The 16,939-nt window shown below is 41.5% G+C and overlaps 1 protein-coding gene across 1 annotated transcript in view; it reads left to right on the top strand.

The window, feature by feature from the left end:
• STIMATE (STIM activating enhancer) overlaps window positions 1-16,939 on the top strand; it is a 49,433-nt gene that overhangs the window by 15,811 nt on the left and 16,683 nt on the right. Inside the window, exons 2-4 of the mRNA XM_066615152.1 lie at window positions 6,496-6,544; window positions 8,909-9,004; window positions 11,796-11,917. Coding sequence (XP_066471249.1) covers window positions 6,496-6,544; window positions 8,909-9,004; window positions 11,796-11,917 — 267 coding nt within the window. The remainder of the gene's footprint in view (window positions 1-6,495; window positions 6,545-8,908; window positions 9,005-11,795; window positions 11,918-16,939) is intronic.

The following is a 16,939-nucleotide window of genomic DNA, read 5'->3' as shown; positions in this document are numbered from 1 at the left end:
AAAGAGCCACTTTTTCAAGTGGTGCTCCTCTTATATTTAGCAGGGAGAGAATAACTGTCCCTCTTCACCCCAGCACAGTAACCAATAAGGGGTACACTTTTGATTTATTTGAATTAATTAAATTTGATTTTGTCATGGAGGGAGGGCTACAAAATCTTTGATCCCAGGTAGCAGTTAGATACCTTAGCTATGCCACTGGCTGGGGGAAGTGGCAGATCAAGTGGGTGGTGGACTGCTGGGAGGAGGAGGCAGGTTTCCCCCCAATTTGCACTTTTTAAAAAGCCCAAGTGTGTCATCACTTCCAGTTGTGGCATCACTTCTGTGGCATCATTTTGAGCTCCACAGCGGGCTACACATTCATTAGCTACGCCACTGGTTCAGTCTTGTCCCCCCCAGATCGGCAGGGTATTTGGCTCTCATCAAAATGTGGATGACATCCAGCTCTGTCTCTCTGTGTCATCTAATATTGGGAAGCCCTTAATCAATGCCTGGAGCCATTGGGGGGCAGGGCTGGATGTGGGCAAACAAGTTGGAATTATAAACACGATCAAAACAGAGGTCCTCTTGGACCTCTTTGATACAGAGGAGCTCTGAAATGCAGGTGTTGGATCAGCACACTGTTCTGAATGGGGTAGCACTTCCTCTGTAGGAGTAGGTCCACATCTTGGGAGTACATCTGGATTCATTGCTGCTACAGAAAAGAGAAATGCTTTGCCCAAGGAGACTTAGACTTTGGCAACCTTCAGTCTCGAAAGACTATGGTATCACGCTCTGAATGGTGGTTCTGGAACAGCATCTAGTGTGACTGAAAAGGCCGATTCAGGAGTGACAATCCCTTCCACACTGGGAGCAAGTGCAGTCTGTCCCTGGTCTGTCTCCTTGGCTATGGGCCTTCCTTCTTTGCATCAGTCTGTTGGCCAAGTGTCTCTTCAAACTGGAAGAGGCCATGCTGCACAGCCTGCCTCCAAGCGGGCCGCTCAGAGGCCAGGGTTTCCCACCTGTTGAGGTCCACTCCTAAGACCTTCAGATCCCTCTTGTGGATGTCCTTGTATCGCAGCTGTGGTCTACCTGAAGGGCGCTTTCCCTGCACAAGGAGCATACTGTGCATATGAGATAGATAATACAGATAGGAAGAGAAACTGAATGTTCAGCTAATAAGAAGTCGGGTTGGATGTGCAGGTGCAGTGAGACTTGGATTCAGAAATGCTAGTGCTTATAGAATGGTTCTAGAAGGGAGATTCAAAATGATAGCTTATCAAATAGAATGGGGGAGCTGTTCTGTCTTTCATAACTAAGCGATATCATTTCTAGTATTAATATTTAATGTTTGTAATAAAAATATCCTCACTGAAATGGCAATTTTAGAACTATGCTGTGTGTTTTTAATTATACTGTAAACCATTTTAATGCCATATGGTGAAAAGCAGCATATATATTTTCTTCAAAAAATGTCATTGGTTGTGCAGAAATATTTGGTCTATGTCCTACAGTGGTAACTGTGAAGGAAGAAGAATTGTTGTGGTTTTACACTATAAGTGAATAATGTTATTCATATGTTATTGCTTGCCAGAAGTGGAACTGTTTATGATGTGCAATTTTTTTTTATTTTTAAAACTTGCAGAACATTAGGTTTTAGAGATCAGTTCTCTTTAATGTTAGTCTGCCATCTGATTTTGGCGCCTGAGGAAAGGATACATCCTGTATCCAGATGGCTGCCAGTTATTGGACCATTTAGAAACTTGACTGAGAAGTTCTCTAGAGGTTCTGGTATTCCTGCTGCAGATGCTGGAGAAAGCAGTCAATGGGAAAAGTTTCATCATTACGCGATCACAAATAATTTTCTGTGGTTTGAATCCAGAACTTTTTTGTGTGTGTGTGAGTTCTGTCTTCTGCTTGCACAGTAAGGAATGGGAGTAGCTTTTGGGTACTTGCCTTTTCCTCTCCAGTCCCCTACACCCCCAAAAAATTTGCTCCTAAAAGTTGAGGGACCTGGGGGAGCAAGATGGTATGTGACATAGTGGTCTAGAGAGGAATAGGGAAATTTTAGAAAGTAATGCCTCTTCCCATCTTGTGCAAGCAGGAGAGACAGCGCTTGATCTAAAGACTTTGGGTCCAACCCTGAGTGAGCACAATACTAGATTCTACAGTCACAGGGGCATATTTGCCTATATAGTGAACACAATCAAATAGCTAGTGTTGCATATTGATTCATCAGTTTGGTGAATTGATGAGATGCTGCTATTTAGGCATATGGTGGTTTTCGTGGCATTTTGGTTCTGGTTTTTGATATGAGTTTTTTAATCTGTGGGACAGACTGACCTCGCATGTTTGGGAAACCCTATATTGTTACTACCAGAACATTGATCTTATGGTAAACTAGTTTGTACTTGCATGTTTGAAATGGATTAGAAGGGATATTACTGTTCTGTGAAAAATTTTTATTTTAAAAAGCAGTATATAAATGTATTAAATATAAATATGGAAGAAATGTCATACGAGTGGATTTTTCTTGTGATTTTGTTGTTTTTGGCATCTAGCATCTGCAGTATACTCTGTAAACTGTGTTCGCCATGTTAATTTAAAGATACATGCAGACTGTTGAACTAGTTCTAAAGCTCCACAGAGTGGGTCAGAAAGAATTGCTTTTAAAATCACTGATGGATATTAGTGTAGTTAAATACTTCAATTTATAATTGCGTAAATTTTCAGATTGGGCAGACATAGGGGGTAATGGGTTTAGTGTATTGAGCCGCTCATAGAATCTTTTTGGGGGTGCTCTCAGTGGGAAAAACATGACAAATGTATAAACTTAAGTTCAAAACTGTATTTGCCTTTGTGCAACAGACAAGTATAGCAGAAGTAGGAGATCAGGGGAGCTTCAGTATGATATAAGACACTTGGGGTTGAATCTGATGGGAATAAAATTTGCTAAATAAAACAGCTGCCTCATTGCTGTCTTCCACTGCAATACCAAGCAACCCAAAAGTGGAATTTTAGTAATTGAGAGTATGTGTGCTAGTATTCTACCTTAATCAAGATAAAACCCTGAGAACAACCTGAAAGGAGCTGGAAGCAAGTTTACTCGTCTCTGAAATGAATTCTTCCACTTTGAGAACTATTATAGCAGAAGTATTGTCACATGTTGCACTTTCTGCTGATAGTATGAAATGTATGAAGGCAAAATAACTTGCATGACTTGCACATTTCATTTAAGAGTCTTGGGCTCTTTTTAAAGGAAGCGACTGGGTAGCCTTTAGCACTACTGTTAACATGGCACAGCATGTGTCCGCTGAATTGATATTGGGCTTCTGTTCTGTTTCCAGTTTCTTGAATCCAGGTTGCTGGAACGAAATAAATTCTTGATTAGGTTTTTGCCAGGGAGACAAGTTACAGCCTCTCACCACACAGCATTTACATTTGTCTCCCAACTGTGTGAATCTTTTATTCCTTAGTTATCTTGTATTCTGTCGGGCAATTGAGTCATTCCTTGCATTTTCTAAACGTTGTGTTGTGCTCCTTGTTTACAGGCTGTTTTCTGCATTTAATTGCAGTATTCATTTCTGTATACAGTTCAAATGAACTATTCCCTTCATTCATTCAGTGAGTTTTTCATTTGTGACTTGTGATCTGCAACTTCCATATCCTCCAGAATTCTCTACAAAGGAATGCAATGAGTGTAAATTGCCTAGATTACCTTGCTGTGTCTATAAAGGTTAATACTCTTCCAGTATGTTACTAGACAGTTGACTTAACTGTAGCGTGTATCCTTGTTGGCTTATATATATTGGCTTATATATATATATATTGGCACTTAAGTACAATTACAAAGCAAGTTCAGCAGTTGCTCTCATTTGAGTTGAAGTTGTATCCATAAAGTTCATGTTTCACCAATAAAATGAACACTATTTCAAACAGTAGCCATCATGTCTCTGCAGTGTATTTACTTTTATTGTGATTCCCAGTTCTGATAAACTGCCAAGTTTTCAATTGCATAAGTATTTCCCTATTTTGTGTTGGATGATTAGTAGTGTGTACTCAGAAAGGGAGGGCACCAGGATGAGGTCTCTTGTTATCTGGTGTGTTCCCTGGGGCATTTGGTGGGCCGCTGTGAGATACAGGAAGCTGGACTAGATGGGCCTATGACCTGATCCAGTGGGGCTGTTCTTATTAAATAAGCCCTTTGCATTTTTTTTAAGTCTATTAAAGCTAGGTAGATCCCAATAGAGTGTCATTTAAAACGTGGATCCCAGTGCTAAAACATTTGGGAACCACTGCTCTAGGGTAAGGAGGGGCAGAAGAAACTGTTGCTGATTACTCACCAACAAAATGTGTAGTTAAGTCTCAACAGACCTCCTTGATACTAAGCATACATGTCAGTCTGTGTTGGTTGGAGTGCTAGCTTGCAGTTTATTCTTATGGATCATTCCATGTCAAATCATCAAGGATGGGAAAATCCAGTGGGGCTTGACTCAAGTTGAGTCGCTGAGTCACCATCCCCTGCAACTTGACTCGAAAAAGAGTCATAACAGGGGCACTTTCTGAGTCTCCTAGTCACCCTTTAGCGACTCTAAAAGACTCAAGTTGAGTTGCCTCTCCCCCTTTAAAAACCCACTGTAGAAAAAATGGGACTGCTGCCTGTGTGTGTGTGTGTGTGTGTGTGTTGGAGTCCTTTGAATACTCCCCTGTTGTCCCCTCCTGTCTGTAAACAGGTTGGGGAGATGTGGGAGGGCATGCAAGAGAGTGGGTACAGAAGCAGCTAGAGGGAGGAGGGTCATGGGCAGCAGCTGTGAGGCTTACCAGGATGACCTGGTCCTTTGCAGCCCGGTTAAGAAGTAGTCCCACTGTAGCCAGTCATTCAGTAAGGCTCCCTCCCCCCCAGTCATGTGAGGCAAAGCGTGATCTCTGTGAACACCTTTCTCCCCCTCAGTGGGCTTCCCAAGCCAGTCGTAAGACAAGAACCCCCCTTTGGCTCTCTCTCTTGCAGAAGTACAGGCATATGTACTTCTGTTCTCTCTCTCAGCCAATGAAAATATCAGAATGCCCATCTTTTTTGAATGATCATCCATTCCTTCCTTCCTATCAGAGATGGGAAAAGAGAATCCAGTCCCACCTCCCCCCATTCATTGCAACATTAACCCTTTCCTGCCTCCTGACTGGAGCCTCCTTGCTGCTCACCTGTTTAGAATGTAGCCCCACAAGATTTTTCATGCCACGAAAACAGTAAGCAAGCACAGGCAGACACAAGTCAGCACACATGGAGATGAGTGCTGAGTCAGGGAGGCCTTGACTTGAATCTTTTTCAGAGTCTTCAAGTCAGTGCAAAATGTGCATTTTCCCGACTCAAGTCTGAGTCACTCACTCGAGTTTCCATCCCTGCAAATCATCACAATAATTTTCTACTTCACATTCTTAGATTTTAATAAAAAAATGTCATACTTTGATCCTATGTAGTTGTTGAAGAAATACATTTTCAAAAAACTTTTAAATTCACAGAGAGGAAAATATATTTAAGTCTAAATTTTTAAAATTTTATCCAAAAATGGCATGCTGGTGATGCTTTAATTAACTGTAACTCAAACACTGGTTGAGATGGAGAGCTGGTTGTGGTCTCATTTTATAGCTTCTTTATGGGAGCTTTCATATGATATGCAACACAATGGGTTTAATGATTTTTAATTCTTAATTTTATAATTTTCTTAAAACTCAATTTAAAATGTTTTTAAATTTGGAAATTTGGCATTTTTTAAATTTGGAAAAAAATCTCAATTAGTTCATATTTGGCTAACTGTCCACAAAAGGTTTTGGGGGGATGGTGATGGGATCATTTGAGAGGTAACACATGCATATGATCAAGAGAAAATAGTGCAATCTAAATTTTTAAATTAAACTTTACAATTTTTTAATTTAAACCGTGTGATGTTTGACATGGAATGATCCATGTATAATTGAATATATATATAGGTATCCCCCTGTATCCTCGGGGGATTAAGTTCCAGCCCGCTCCCCCCCCCCCGTGCACATGTGCGGAAACTATCTCTGCAGGCCCCTGTGCCCATTGACATTTAAAGGCTTACCATGGTGGAGTGTTCCTTGCTTTTACAGAATACTATAAGTGTGGAAGTTTATAGCGTATGCAGACATGCTGCCAGCAGCCTGAATCCTAGAAGAGACTAGAATGAAGTGATGAACCACTCATGATGAAGTGGTTAGGTTTTTGCTTTCTGTTAACCTTCATTCTAGCTTCTTCAAACATTCAGCCTGCTGGCAGCCTGCCTGCACATGCTATAAGCTTGTTTGCTTATAGTGTCTTGTAAAAGCAAAAAACACTTAGCGCTAAGCCTTTAAAAAGGACTTAATGGGCACCGGGCGGGCTCTGAATTTGTGAATGTGATAGGCTGCCTATAATTGCATGCAGGTTCAGCTCATGGGGGAGAGGTATGATAGGCAGTTGGTGCAACTTTGGCAATTAACTGATTATTCGTAACTTTCTTTCAGTGAAACGTTTCAGAGAACCAAAGCATGAAAGACGTCCTTGGAGGATTTGGTGAGTGTTTAAAATAGTAGTGATTACTAGAATGTCTTACATTTTCCTTTCTATTCACCTTATGAACCTTTGTAATACATTCTCAAAAGGGAGACAGTTGCAACCTGCCTGATGTGCATCTGCCTGTGTTTTGCAAATTATACACACGCTGAACATGTAACATGCTGGTTCATGGAATAGCCAACAGTTGGACACAACTGAATGGATAATTCATTTCAAACATATAGCTGAAACAGAAATGTCTGTATATGTTCATTCTTGCCTGTGGCCTTTTAAAGAAAATCATAGTTGCATGAGATGGCCTTGCAAGGCTTGGCAGACTCCAAGTTAATAATGCCAAACTGCAGAAACAGGAGGCTATTTTTAGATTTAAATGATGGAGACTTTGGATAAGAGTTCTTTCCCTTATTCTTTCACCAACTTGCTAGAAGTTCTGAAGTAAATTTCTTTTTCTGAAGTGATTTGTCTTTCTTCCAAAAGTCTATTAAACCCTTTGCCAGCTGTAATGCACTCACCACTAATCAACTCAAAGGTGCCTGCCACCTCCTTGTTTTTCAGGCAGCAATGAAACAAGCCCATAGAGACATTCTGTTTTAGAGGAGGGCCATCAAACACAAGGTTTATTGGTCTTATTCTCAGTGTGGCCTGTGATGCTCTTTCCACCCTCCTCCGCATAAAGTATTTGAACCATCTTTAGGGCTTAGAAATCATTACCCTTTCTGGGCTACCTCAGCATTGGCTGATCCTGCCAGTCTCAGTGTCAATATCTTCTGCTATTCCATTAAATTGGAAATTTGCAGTGCAGGTGTCATGGGGTTTGAAGAATAGAGTGGAGTGTCGTGTGTTGGAGCACTGTAAAATACACAATTTATTCTTAATCAGAGAATGTGTGATCTTTTTAAGTTCATAATACTTACATAATACATACGGCTTGCAGCAGTAAAAAGAATTAAACAGTAAATAATTATTCAGTTTTAAAAATGATAACAAAAAAGATCCAGTAAACAAATACATCATTTCTAAGGAGCAGGGAAATTCAAAGCTCTTCAGAAAACTAGTCCTCTGACACTGGAACACAGGCAGTGAAGGAAGGGGAAAGTTCCACATTCTGGGTGCCACAAGAGACTCAAAGGTCTAGGCCTGGGCAGCGGTTTTCAAACTCTCAGGGAGAGTTTGAGCAGTCTGAGTCTTTGCGGGGGCAGAGGGAAGGCAGCAACGCGATCCCCAGGATCGCATCGCTTAGGGGGCTGCAGGGGCTTGGCTGTATTTACCATAGCCACCTGCAGCCTCCCGGGGGTGCGGGGAGCCCTACGTAACTGTCTGCAGGGCTTCCTGAAATTTAGAAAGCAAAAGTGGAGCAAGCTTACCCCACCTCCGCAAAACTGGAAGTGGAGCTCAATCGCTCCACTTTCACTTTTGCAGCTTCGGGGAGCCCTGCAGACGGTTGTGCAGGACTCCCCGCACCCCGGGAGGCTGCAGGAGGTTCTGGTAAGTACAGCCAAGCCCCTGAGTCCCTCCTCCCTGCCTCTGCCCCTCAAGGGGGCAGAGGCCAGGGCCCTCAGGCGATGCCCCAGTTTCGAAACCCCTGGTCCAGGGGAAAGGTGCAAAATAAGTGGTGGTGACTCACGAAGGCTTGGACGACAGGCATATTTATATTGGCACAATTTGCCTTCTAATCCTGACATGTGGGAAGGGGACAAGGAAGTTTGAAGCTGCAGAGAGTACTTGATCATGGAGGAAGAGTGATTAGGGTTAGTATGGTAATATGAAGGGATCAGAGAAGGCAAAGTGTGGAAGGGTGGCAAACTGGGATTAATGGCAAAGGTTATTTTGGTAAGGTGATTGCTCTTGCTATCACTGCCCCTTCCCTCATGAAGCCAGTATTATAGGGCATGGTCCCTGAACATGGGTGGGAAGTTGGTCATCCAATTGGAGGGCAATATTCCTGTTGTAGAATAATGATAAATGTAGCAGAGTATGAAAAACCAAACTGAACTTTGGCCCACTAGCAATCCTTATGTGTCGAACCATAACTAGTGAATGGCACTTGCACTACATGGCCCTTCAGGCAGTCAGTCAAATAAGTAAATGTGATAATGGTCTGTTGGAGTAGATGGCTTTTAATGCAGAAAATGAATCATTAACAGCCCAATCCTATGCCTGTCTACTTAGAAGTAAGTTCCATTTGAGTCAATGGGCCTCACTCTCAGGAAAGTATGGATAGGATTGGGCTGTAAATCTACTTCAGCTTTTCTTGTTTATGTTTTACTTTTCTAACTTTAAAAATTCTGAGAATTTCAGTATACTGAGAATTTCTGTGCAGTCATTGTTTAATGTGATGACTACTTCTTAAACTTTCTATAGGTTTTTGGATACTTCCAAACAAGCCATAGGGATGTTGTTCATCCATTTTGCCAATGTGTATTTATCAGACTTTACTGAAGAGGACCCTTGTTCACTGTAAGTGTGTGTACGTACACTGATGCTTTATGGGAAATGTCAAGTAAAGGGAATGTTTGTTCCCTTACTTTGGGGCTGCTTTGCAGTTGCACTGGTGCTGGAAAGTTGAATAGGATTGGGCCCTGTGTGTGTGTGTATGTCAGTCTAAGAACTATCTAATTCCATTGCCTGTTTTGACAGGAGTCACTGTTCCGTGCATGCCTTGTCTGAAAGCAGGTCCTTCTGTTGCACCTCTGCATCAAGTGCAACTGAATGATCCAATCACATTCAAAGTGACCGGGCTACCTACCCCAGTTGTTGATTGAAAGCAGGCAAGGCCAGAGTGTAATGACGTATGCAGAGACAAATTGGGCAGCCCTTTCTGGGTAATTTGGGTTCACATGAGCATTGAATTGTTTAGTGTTTTCTTGAGACTCCCAGTTTGTGAGTTCCTTTTAAATAATAGGAAATGAGAACTGAGGTGACAGACACATGGTGAACAGTTTTTGGCACAAAACATCAGGCTATTCTTATAAAGTTTGTCACCTTTCAGATTAAGAACCCTGTGTTAAATCTTATTCAGCAAATTTGTGTTCCTCAAGATGGAGCAGTTGTGCCAGAAAAGCTGAGAAATGGAGGTGTGCAGTGGAGTTCTGTAGTAATTACACCACTTGGTATTTTCCAAGAGAACAGTGACCTCTGGTGGCACCTTGTATAACAGTGGTCAAATTTCATATAACAATGGTACAATAATTCATTTAGTAGATTATTTTTTTAAAAAGAAAATAATAAACTCACCTTGCCTTCTGTTCTCTACCAATACTGTATAGAAAACCCTTAGCTTTTTGAAGTGACTTGTAACAGTTTCTTTTGCCTCATATGCCTGTACTTCTGCGAGTAGACTTCTGAGAAGGAACAGACGTTTATGTATTGTGTCTACACACATTGTATGTATACATAAACAATATATTCTTTCAAGGAGTTCAGAGTGGTACATATTATCTCCCCATATTGTCCTAAATTCAACTCTATTAGATAGGTTAAGCTGTGACCTAATAATTTGTCCATAGTAAACCAGTGAACTTCATGGTTGAACAGGGATTTAAAGCTGAATCTCCTTCATACAGCAGTTGAATCAGTGTGTCTGTCTACCCCCCAGACTTGCTACACCAGCAGTAAAAATAACATTTTTCTAAAATCTGTCATATTAATTGGAAGTATACTGATTAATCAAAAGCCAATTGTTAATATAAAGATAGCTAATGTATTAACTAAATGCTGCACCCCAATACATATGTCCATACCTGGTGAACATAAATAGAAGTTACAGCTTTTGAATCAAAGAGCAAAAGTAGAAAACCTCAGGCCCATTTTTTTCCTTTGAATTCGGCCTCATTGCCCTTGCAGTGGTTCACTATACTGGTTCAGAGAATAGCTTGTTTGTGGGATCATAGCCTTCTTGCAGCCTCCATCCCTTCCATGTTTTGGTAAGCAGGAAGCTTTCTGAGTTGTAAAGCCACACTTCCCTGTGACATCAGAACCTGGGAAATATGGTTTAATTATCCCAACAAACAAAGATCAAACTATGATTTGATATCATGATTTGATATCTTTACAGTGAAATTGCTTAAACTGCTTTTTTTGGATTCAGATTTAATGGAAAGCTGTGACTTAACAAATCGGGAAGCTTTCTGTTTAGCCAGGTATGGGTGGAGGAGGATGTTATATGCAGGTTTGTTGACTCATTCACAATTCAATTCATGAATTTTAGTTCATTGGATCTTCTGAACTGGACCATTGTCTGTCCCATTCTTCTAGGCTTAGACATCACATATTAAAGGTTCTCAGTACTAGACCATCGTTTAGAGCAGGGGTTCCCAAAGTGTGGGTCATGACATCTTTTAGAGGAATCATCTGGATCAGGGGTGCCCAAACCCCGGCCCTGGGGCCACTTGTGGCCCCCGAGGACTCACAATGCGGCCCTCAGGGAGCCCCCAGTCTCCAATGAGCCTCTGGTCCTCCGGAGATGTGCTGGAGCTCACACTGGCCCGACGCAACTGCTCTCAGCGTGAGGGCGACTGTTTGACCTCTTGCATGAGCTGTGGGATGAGGGCTCCCTCCACTGCTTGCTGTTTCACATTTGTGATGCAGTAGCGGCAGCGAAGGAAAGGCCCCCCATGCTTTGTGCATGGCCTTTTATAAGCCTTGAGCTATTGGAAGATCTTTATTCATTCATATAAGTTCATCTTTAATATACACATTTATGTAAACGTATATAAATTTATTCAAATTTTAAATATAAATTCTTTTTTTCCCCGGCCCCCGACCCAGTGTCAGAGAGATGATGTGGCCCTCCTTCCAAAAACTTTGGACACCCCTGATCTGGATGAAGTGGAAGAAGGATGGGAAATGCAAGGGTACCTTCTAACTGCACACTTAGGCAAACATTTGGGTGTATATAGAAAAGTAATTCTTTAGCTACATGAACTACCACTCGTAAGCGTGCTATTTTGTATTGGAAGAATTTTTAAAAAAAAATTAAAATGTTAATCTACAGAATTAACTTCCAGTGTATAGCTAAAACTATGCAAATAATAAGGAAAAAGAGATAAAAATATAGTGTCCCACTAACTCTGCTAGCAGAGATGTGTGTTCTGGGTGTTTACATTCCTGCAATGCAGAATACTGAATCTGAAAATTACTGTGCCTTTAACCTTGCTGGTCCTCAAGCTTGAAAATGTCTAGGCAATGTCTGTTAAGAACTGGATGAGGGTGATGGAATACCTCTTGTGTATTTTTCTCACCACTTTAGGTACCTTATCAACTTTCTATTAGATGCCACCTTAGGAATGCTACTGATTTACGCTGGTGTGCGAACAGTAAACAGCATTGTTGAATGGCAGCAGTGGGAGTCCCTTCGCTTTGGTGAATATGGTAACCATTTTTATTCTTAGAAAGAATGCTTGGGGGGGTGGCTAAACTGCTTCAGTTGCTTAGGAATAAGGTTGTAGTTTGTAATCGTCAGCATTTGCAGTTACAAATTTTTCAGAATACACAGGTTCCTAGTTGGCATATGGTTCTGTGATGCAGAATACATTTCTTGAACACTTGTGCAATATTATTTCTTCATTTAAAGTTAATAATAAATTGGTCAAAGATAGCAGACATGTTCTGTGATGCTATTTTTCTACTTTTGAGACCTGATCACGTGCTTGTTTCCTATATGAGAGGGGCAAGTCTGGCTCCTGCACACCCTCTCCCTATCCTGCTCTTTATGGATCAGAATACTCTAGAGCTGGGCCTCAAGACTAAATTAAGTTACTTGCTAGCCATCTCAAACCATCCAGACTAGCTTCACTTTTAGGCCTGAGTGAGGCATCGCTTTCTCAGCCCACTAGCTGGTCTTGAACTCACATGTGTTCTTAGCCTTCCCTCTCTCTATAACCAGACAAGTAACATGTGATTTGGCACAATACTGACTGTATTTCTGTCTGCAACTTTCCTGTCACTGATGTACTTCTCCCTCTTCAATTTGATAGTGATTTATAGCGATCCCAGATACAGATATACCTAATATCATGCCAGACCAGGCATCTCTTGTGCCCATAGAGTGAGATTTTATCCCCCTTCTGATATTAGATTGAGTCTCACTCACGACTGGAAGTGTTCACAATGTTTTGGAGGCAGTCAGCTAATCACAAAGCTTACATGTATTAAGATTCAGCAATGCAATTTGAGTAGGATCCAAAGAACTGCTTTGAGCATGCCCGGTGAGTTTCTCTAATTTTTTACCTTTGTGATATTGGATGGGAGTCTGTACATCAAAATGCTTTGGAAAGCCTCATTTGTTTCAAGAGCTGTTTGCCTTGTGACCTGGAGGGCAGCTATTATAGAAACACAAGCCCCAAAGTCCCCTTGGGCATGTGGAAGGAGTTGTATGGTTCTTTGGATCCCAGCCATTGGATAAGTTATGTAATGCTAGAGTGAAATTGGTTTGTATTGCAACAAATGTGCATTTCCAAATGAAATTCTTAACCTGAACAGTACAGACAAATGTTTGTTGCTTCAAGCTGAATATCTACAGGCAAGATAATCAGGCAAATAATAGGTGCTGTCCTTGAATTGAGATTTTTGCTTCAAACATTCTTTTAACAGATCTTTTAAATTTTGTGTTCTTAGTATAGTGTTTCGTTTTGAGGAATTATTCATGACATGTTTGTAAGTGTGAGAACTTCTGGGCAGCTAAGTATTCCAATCAGCACATGTACTCTGGGATTCCTTGCATCCAGTCTAGGAAAAAGGCGCCTGAAAGGGAACATGATTGAGACATACAAAATTATGCAGGGAATGGAGATAGAGTGGATAGAGAGATGGTCTTTCCCTCTCACACAACACCAAAACATCTGCTAAAATTGAGTGTTGGGAGAGTTAGGACAGACAAAAGAAAGTAATTCTTTACTCAGCATGTAGTTAACCTGTGGAACTCCTTGCCATAAGATGTGGTGATGGCATCTGGCGTAGATGCCTTTAAAAGGGGATTGGACAAATTTCTGGAGGAAGTCCATCAAGGGATACATGCCATGATGTGTAATGACTAATTTTAGAAGTGGGCTATCTTATAATGCCTGATGCAGGGGAGGGCACCAGGATGCAGGTCTCTTGGTGCTCTGTCAGGTGTTTGGTGGGCCATTGTGAGACACAGGCAACTGGATTAGATGGGCCTATAGCCTGATCCAGCAGGACTCCTCATGTTCTTATTGCAAGCTGCCACTTGGGCAAATTGTTGAGTTTTTCAATGCCATCACAAGATGAGAACTGGGGGGAGGGGGCCCTTATGGATAAACCAGTGATTTGAAGAATGTAATGGTGTAGGTTGATGTACATTTCAGAATTCATATTCTGAAAATATTCAGTTATATTTTGGCTTGCTCCAAACTTGCAGTAGTGCAAAACTACCATAATGATATATGGGATATATCATGATAGTATATGGGATATCATCCCTTACAATGATATATGGAATATCCACAACTGGTGAGGCCTGTAGATCAGTGTTTCTCAAACAGTGTTACTCGTACAATTGGTGGTACGTCAGGTGGTGTCTGGTGGTGCATGTTGGACCCCCAGACCTCCCTGCCTGGCAGTGAGTTCAGCAGCACAATCAACAAGCAGCAGTAGGAGGCTTGGTGGGCAGAGCTCCAGTGTGCACTTTTCACATACTCAGAAAGCCCTCGGATTCACCCTGAGCCTCTTACCAGTGTTGGTTGCATCTGGCCTCCCAATCTGAAAGTAACTGGCTATGACATTGTCATCATACTTCTATAGATGGACTATGAGAAATGGTACAGCAGGGGACAAATGTTGAGAAATGCTGCTATAAATCTGTAACTGGAACAGAATTCTCTATGCCAGTGTTTCTCACACATTTAGCACCGGGACCCACTTTTTAGAATGAGAATTTGTCAGGGCCCACCGGAAGTGATGATATCATGTTCGGAAGTGACATCATCCAGCAGGAAAATTTTTAACAACCCTAGGCTGCAGTCCTACCCAGGATTATGTCCCATTGACTATCATTGTTAAAAGAATATACATAGTAGCTTGTTAAAGTGCAGGTCTGTAACATTTCCCCAAATGCAGTCATGTACCAAGTCAAATATATTAAAAATAAAACATTGAAATGAGTGGGAACCCACCTGAAATTGGCTTGCGACCCACCTAGTGGGTCCCAACCCACAGTTTGAGAAACACTGCTCTATGCTGTAATTTAGCTTCAGGGGAAAGTTGAAATTCCAGTTACACGCTTAAGGGCACAATCCTAATCTACTTTCCAGCACCAACATAAGGGCAGTGCAGCTCCTACGTAAGGAAACAAACATTTCCTTACTTTGAGGAGGCCTCCGTGAGTGCTCCCCAACTGCAGGATGCAGCACACGTCCCATTAGCACAGCTATGTCAGTGCTGGAAAGTGGATTAGGGCCCAAGTCATCTAATAGTGGTTTTCAACAATTAGAACGAGTATTACTGATGGTACTTCATAGTGTAGCAAATGGTACTTGGACATGCAGATTACTGTATATTCTGCATGTGTCAGAAGTGTATCCGCTGCCACAGGAACTGTGTGATGCTATTTTTACAGGTCTAACCCTATCAGAAGCTAAGGTAATGGGACATCATTGTAGCTGCAGTAAATCTCAGCTGCATGGCAGCCGAGACCCTGCCTTTCAAAAGCAGGGCAAGGAGGGCACAGAATGGAGGAGAAACCAGGAGGCGGCTGCAGCAACTGGAAAAACCTCTTCCTTGCTGCAGAATGAATTTGTGATGAAGTACTGCTTTCCTAGTGCAAAAAACAAAAGTTGAAAAGCCCTGGTTCTATAGCATGGCAAAATGGCAGATTCTTCTCAGCTATTATAGCATCTCCACTGTATGTAGAACAAAATGGGAGTTACGCAGCCTTGGCCTGGTGAAATACTGTATACACTAGTGTATTAGTCGAACTTGCAGTTAAGTCAAGAGCAAGTTTTGAACCAAAAATCATGAAATTTGCTGCGACCCATGCGGTGGCATAGCTTAATGATCATGTAGCCCGGTTCCAAGCTCAAACTGATGCCCTGGAAGTGATGTCATGCCTGGTTTTTTAAAAAGTGAAAATCTAGGGAAAACATGCCTCCTCCCCCAGAAGCTTGTCACCCACTTGCTCTGCTGCTTCCCCTCAACCAGTGGCATAGCTAAGGCATCTGTCTGCTACCTGGGATCAAAGAAGATTTTGTAGCCTCCCCTTCCACAACAAAATCAAATTTAATTAATTGAGCAAATAAATACAAAGTGTGCCCCTTATTGGTTAGGGACACTGTGCTGGGGTGAAGAGGAACCGTTATTCTCCCCCTGCTAAATATAAGAGGAGCCCCACTTGAAAAAGTGTCTCTTTACTCAGTTAGCGGGATAAGTGTATTATGATACATGGAAACGAGAGCTGACTCATATTAACACCTTATTCGATGTTGTACCATAATAACATCTCATTGGCTCTCAGTACAGTCTCATAGATCAGTTTTGAGTTGCAGAAATCCACTTTTTGTTCCATTAGGCAGTTCTGTTTTCATTTTTTTGGTTAATTGACCATAACTTTTGATAGAATACAGATATTCCAATGTTTGTTGCATTGCATTCCTCATTATGTTTTCTTTCCAATGATATATAACATGGCGGTATTATTCATACATACCAATTTTTTCACAATTTTGGCCACTAATGTCAAGCTTATCTTGTTGCCCCCCTTAAGCTTGTTGCCCAGTGCAACTGCTACCCACTGCACCCCCTAAGGTACGCCACTGGACCCATGGATAAGTAGAATGAAACTTTTACTGACTTACTTAGATATTTTCTAGCTTTGCTGGGACTTAGAGCCTTACCTGTATTGAAGCATAGTTATTGAAAATGCCTGTGAACCACTGTTATTCTCTGGCTAGAATATGGATCTTGAACTCAAGAGTGTGAGGATTTGTGGTTGGACATGTTCACAAGCTACAATAAAGTGAGATACGCTTTTTACTTGAAAAAGAATACAGGCGTGCACTGCTTAATGGTTCAGTTAACAATGGACTGCCTATATGACTATATGATGGTGGTCAAAGCACAACAAAGATGATCTTAATGAGGCAATTATGTCTCCCATAGCCTGCAACAGAGTGTCTGTTACACAACAAAGAGGCTCTTAATGCAAAGAAGAGGCAATCTATCTCCAGTAGCCTGTGCAGCCAGCTAGTGTCTGTCAGGGAGTGTCTGTTTACACAACAAAGGCAATAGATTGGACTGAATATTCACTTAATGGCCTAATCGCATAACAAAGGGGATAGGAGAATGTAACCCCATTGTTAAGTGGTGCACACCTGTACTTAATTATCCACTGATGCTGATAGTATGAGCCAAAATGTTGATTTGTATCCATGTGGTTAA

The sequence above is a fragment of the Tiliqua scincoides genome, chromosome 2, assembly GCF_035046505.1.
Source record: "Tiliqua scincoides isolate rTilSci1 chromosome 2, rTilSci1.hap2, whole genome shotgun sequence".
NCBI lineage: Eukaryota > Metazoa > Chordata > Lepidosauria > Squamata > Scincidae > Tiliqua > Tiliqua scincoides.
Note: the sequence above shows the minus strand (reverse complement) of the source record. Positions and strands in the feature narration are given on the sequence as shown.